Here is a 4664-nt window from a genome sequence, read left to right as displayed (position 1 = left end):
GCAGGCAGCCACCCCTCACACAGCACTGCTCTGAATCCACAGCCCCTGTGCGGGCAGCCTTGCTCCTCTCTTATAAATCATTATTAAAACACTGCAGAGCAGCAGCTGCTGTGGCACAGAGCACTGCAGAGAGCTGGGGCAAGGAGCAGAGGCAGCTGACCACAGAGCAGCACTGCCTGGGCAGTGGCAGGGCAAAAGGTGATGGGAACAAAGGCAAGCCCGGGAAATTCCCTCTAAATGTCAGGAAAAACATGGTAGGCCATGTTACACATTCCAAGCTGCAGAGGACCTGAGGTTTGGTTGGGTTTGGCATAAGAAATAGATCCATGTGTTTTCTCGAGGGTGTGGAGCTGGTTGTGAATTCCCTCCAAGGACAGGCTCCTGCAGCTCACTCCTAAAGGGGAGGCTGAGCACAGCCCTGTGTGTGCCTGGCAAAGTGGCTGTGGGGCTGGGAGCGCCAGGGCAGCCCCAGCCCCTGCGCTGCCCTCACCCCTCTTCCCAGGAACAGTTATTTTTAGGTCACGTACCGCCACTAAAACATACTTGGACTGTTTTCAGGCTGACTCACAGCTGAATTCCTGTTCTGGAGGCATTTTCAGTCCACGCCCAAAATAAGGAAAGACAAAACAAAATGAAACCAAAAAAGCCCTGTCTGAATCAGAACCAAAGCCTGTGCCCAGCTGTGCTGATGCCAGTGCCTGCAGCCCAAGTGTGGCTCTGCCTGGGGGAACCTGCACCCACCTTGGTCCTGCTTAGCCCAGCTCAGGGAACCACATAGTGCTTTGGAGCTTTATTAATTGAAATTTCTCCATGTACCACTCAGGAGTAGAAGGATTAGGCAGAGAGGAACACGCATGTGAAGCTTGAACATAGTGGTTTATATTCTCCTTTTTATCACATTTTTAATTGCAAAACCAGCAGCATCACAGTTAATTGTGTAATGATCAGAAGTTTCACTCATTAGTTTAGGGAAATGGAAGTCATGGAGACTTTAGAGATTGTCACTAAATCAAAGGTACAAGCCAGGGCTGTCCCAGAAGGGGGAAGGGCCAGGGCCCAGCAGGTTTTTGAGCCCCTCTGAGGTGCTGGGGCTCTGTGTGGAGCAGGGATCAGGCAGGGACTGGCTCCCCATTAGCTCCTGGTTCATTAGTGCAACTGCTAATGAAGTTTGAACTCTGAGGTCTGAATTCTGCTTCAGGCTATAGATTCCACAGGCACTTAGAGACAGCTATAATGAGGGTAGGTAGCTCCATACCCTGGAAAGTGGCTGTGTGAGGGCCCACGTGAGCGTGCCCGGCTGTCCTGGTGACATATGAAGGCACTTTTTGTCCCAGCCCAGGCCCACGTTTGCTCACAAAGCAGCTGTCTGAGAGCAGCGTGCTTTCCCTCAGAGAGCTGGCTCGATGGCCTTTTGGTGACAGCATCAATGGGCTGTGGGGTGTCCCACTGCTGTCCTGCTGGGAGCCAGCACAGCATCCCTCCTGGCTTGCTGGAGGCAGCTCAGCAGAATTCTCCTGTACAACAAGGTCACAGGTGCATTTAGAGGAACACAATCAGCTCATACCTATTCTATTGCATAAATAAAGTTATCTAAAACAATGGCACATCATTGCTGAACGTTCTCCCTAAGAGAGCTTCCTCCCAGACCTCTCCCACCACAAGGGGACTGCTTCCTCATTCACTTCCCAGTGCTTGTCAGCCTGCCCAGGAGCTGTCTTGTTTTGGCCATCAGCATCTCTCTGAAGTGGTCACCCATCAGGAAATAAAAAACAGGATTAATGGCACTATTTAGAAAGGCAAAGGGTCTGGTGATGATGTAAATGGTGCTGATGACTCCCTGCGTGCACTCAGAGACGTTGAGGGCCGGAATTCGGGAGGCGATCCGGACGTTGCGCATGACGTGGTAGGGAGTAAAGAGCAGGGAGAAGATCACCACGGTGAGGATCACCAGGGTCTGGGGCTTCTCCAGGGTCAGGGCAGAGCGGATCTGCTCACTCCTGTTTTGGAGAAAGCGAACCATCTTCACGTAGAAGTAGCACATGGTCAGGAGGGGAATGAGGAAGCCGAAGACGGTCAGGAACATGCTGTAGACGAGGCTTGCCACGGGCTCTCCGGAGCTTGCGTAGTCAAGACATTTGTAGTTATTGTCAGGTGCTATAGGCTCCAGGAAATGCAGCAGTGGCAGCAGCTCCAGGATCACCCCGATCCATATGGCAACAGACACCATAACAGCTGTGTTCCTCTTCTGCAGGATGTGCTCCCTGAAGGGGTGTTTCATCAGCATGTACCGGTCAATGCTGATTGCCATGAGGAAGAGGATGCTGCTGTACAGGTTGGCATGCAGCAGGAATCTGTTGCTGTGGCACAGGATGCTCTCCTTTGCCCACTGATCTTTGGAGTAGCTGTTCACAAGTATTGGCAGAGTGCACAGAAATAGCAAATCTGATATCGATAAATTGAACAGGTAGATGTTGCTGCTTTTCCATTTTTTCAGGCAGAAAATATAGCCAAACACCACGATGGTGTTTCCAATGGCACCTATAATGAACTCAAGGCTGTACATGGTGGAGAGATAATACTTTTCCAGTACTCTGTTTGTCAGAAAATAGTCACTGGTCTCGTTCACAGCCTGGAAAAAAAAAAAAAAAAATAAACACCAAAGCCAAGTAAAAGATCATAGCACAGTTATTGCTATATCATAGCTGTAATCAGCGAATGCAGCCTGCAATTTCCTTCCAGCCTACAGGGTAAGTAGATATGTGACCTCAAATATCTCTCACACATGGGACTGGTACTTGCAGATGCTGATCAGAGTTACAGAAGGTGATGAAAACTCGCCTGAGCAAAGACCTGTGTGAGGGACTCAAAGTGGGAGCATCACCTGAATGAAGATGTCAGTCACAGCATGCCAGCTTGGCCAAAGCCAGGGCAGTGCCAGGGGCCAGGAAAGTGAAACCAGCCCGTGGGTGCCCTGTCAGAGCCTCGTGGAGTCATCTGCCCCTGTTACCCAACACCAGCCCCATGGGTCCTGCCTCGCCACCGAGGCAGAGGTTTGCTGACAAGGCTGGGGAGGGATGAAGGCAGCAGCGCTGCTCAGAACTGGCTGGGGAGCCAGGAGAGATGTGTTTGTTAAATTAACCCAGCCATTAATTGAGCACTTTGTGAGCTGTGCTGGAAACTGGGTACCAGAATTGCACGGAGGATGGAGCACATCTCCTGTGCATTCTGCCAAAGCTTCCTTCAGAGCTGCACCACACATGAGCTTGCTTTCCTTCTAAAGGCTGGTTAAAAAAATGCTTTCGTCTCCAGGGAAGGAAATAGAGCAGCAGGATCTCAAGTGTTTACTCCTCTCCCTCCTCAGCAAAGCCACCTGTCCCTGCCACAGGACACAGACAGCTTTTGGTGAGAGCCTTGGATAAAGTGTCAGCAAACAACTGGAAAGCAGGGAAAACCAAACGCCAGAAATTGGGATATAGATCAAAACTGAACTCAAGCTAAGGTTAAGCATTTGCAAAGGTGTTTTGGCGTCAAGAACTTGTCCACAGGTCTCTGTCCTCAAAGCAGAGGTCAGCTGTATTTCATTTTGAAGAGAGATCATGAAGCAGAGCAAAATCTCCATAGAACTATTTCTGTCAATTCTCAACACTTACTCTGTGGTCCCCAGGAGAGAGAAATGCTACAGAGAGCCCTTGCTCTGCTCAGATCTCACCTGCTGCACCTGCTGAGCCCTGTCTGCTCGGTTCTTGAGGAGAAACTCAACACCTTAGTGAGATTCTAAATCGAGAAAGCACATCACAGACATCAGCAATTTAAATAGTGATAATAATTGAAAGCTCGGTATGGACAGATGCATTAATTTAGCAAGTTGTTAGGAAAAGGCTGATGGATCAGTTTTAAGGTGAGCAGGAAGAGCAGTTCGAAGGCCACTCAGAAACGTGGGACAGCAGAGTGCCCATGGCTGGAGCCTTACCATGGCCGGGCCGGTGCTGCCTCGCCGCAGGTCCGGCGAGCTCTGCGATCCGGGCCAGCCCGCCGCCTCTCATTCAATCATTAACGAGCCAGGGCAAGGCGGGATCTGTTTGGCTGAGCTGCCGAGATGCGAACAGCACTTCCCCTTCACAGGAACCCGCGGGGAACCAGCCGAGGAGAGGGCACCCCTGCTCCGGTGCCGTGCCTTGGGTCAGCCAGGGGCTGCAGGAGGGCAGAGCCGGGGGAAGAGGAGCACCAACTCCTCATGCAGCAGAGCATCACCACTCCACAGCTCCCTGCTTTATTAGCACTGCTATGGAAATTATTGGCAAAGATAAAAAATACAATAACGCTGCTAATGCAGAGTGACCGCACCCCACAGTGAATAATTCCAACCCCTCTGCCATGGGCAGGGACACTTCCACTAGACCAGGCTGCTTCAAGCCCCATTCCACCTGGCCTTGAGCATCCTCAGGTATGGGGCAGCCACAGCTTCTCTACCTTTCCCTCCCCTTTATTGTGATGTACTTCACAGTTAGCAAATATTAACCCTATTAATATATATAAAAGGTTATTGTAGCTTTTCTCTGTGGACAAGGCAAATAAATCAGCTCATATTTAGGCATTACAGAAGCTGATTTAAAATTTCCCCCATGGTTAATAACCGACACGGGCTTCTCATTTACCAGCTTTTA

At 50.5% G+C, this 4664-nt stretch overlaps 1 protein-coding gene across 1 annotated transcript; it reads right to left on the bottom strand.

Moving 5' to 3' along the window:
* Window positions 1–1678: 1678 nt before the first annotated feature.
* On the bottom strand, window positions 1679–4107 carry SUCNR1 (succinate receptor 1). Its single transcript, XM_030954701.1, has 2 exons — window positions 3971–4107; window positions 1679–2629 (listed from the first exon to the last, which is right to left on the bottom strand). The coding sequence occupies exons 1-2, from the start codon at window positions 3971–3973 to the stop codon at window positions 1679–1681; spliced, it is 954 nt and encodes a 317-aa protein (XP_030810561.1). The 5' UTR covers window positions 3974–4107.
* Between the last annotated feature and the right edge of the window lie 557 nt (window positions 4108–4664).

This window comes from Camarhynchus parvulus, chromosome 9 (genome assembly GCF_901933205.1).
Source record: "Camarhynchus parvulus chromosome 9, STF_HiC, whole genome shotgun sequence".
Lineage (NCBI taxonomy): Eukaryota > Metazoa > Chordata > Aves > Passeriformes > Thraupidae > Camarhynchus > Camarhynchus parvulus.
The sequence above is the reverse complement of the archived record's forward strand: the minus strand, read 5'-3'. Positions and strand labels throughout refer to the sequence as shown.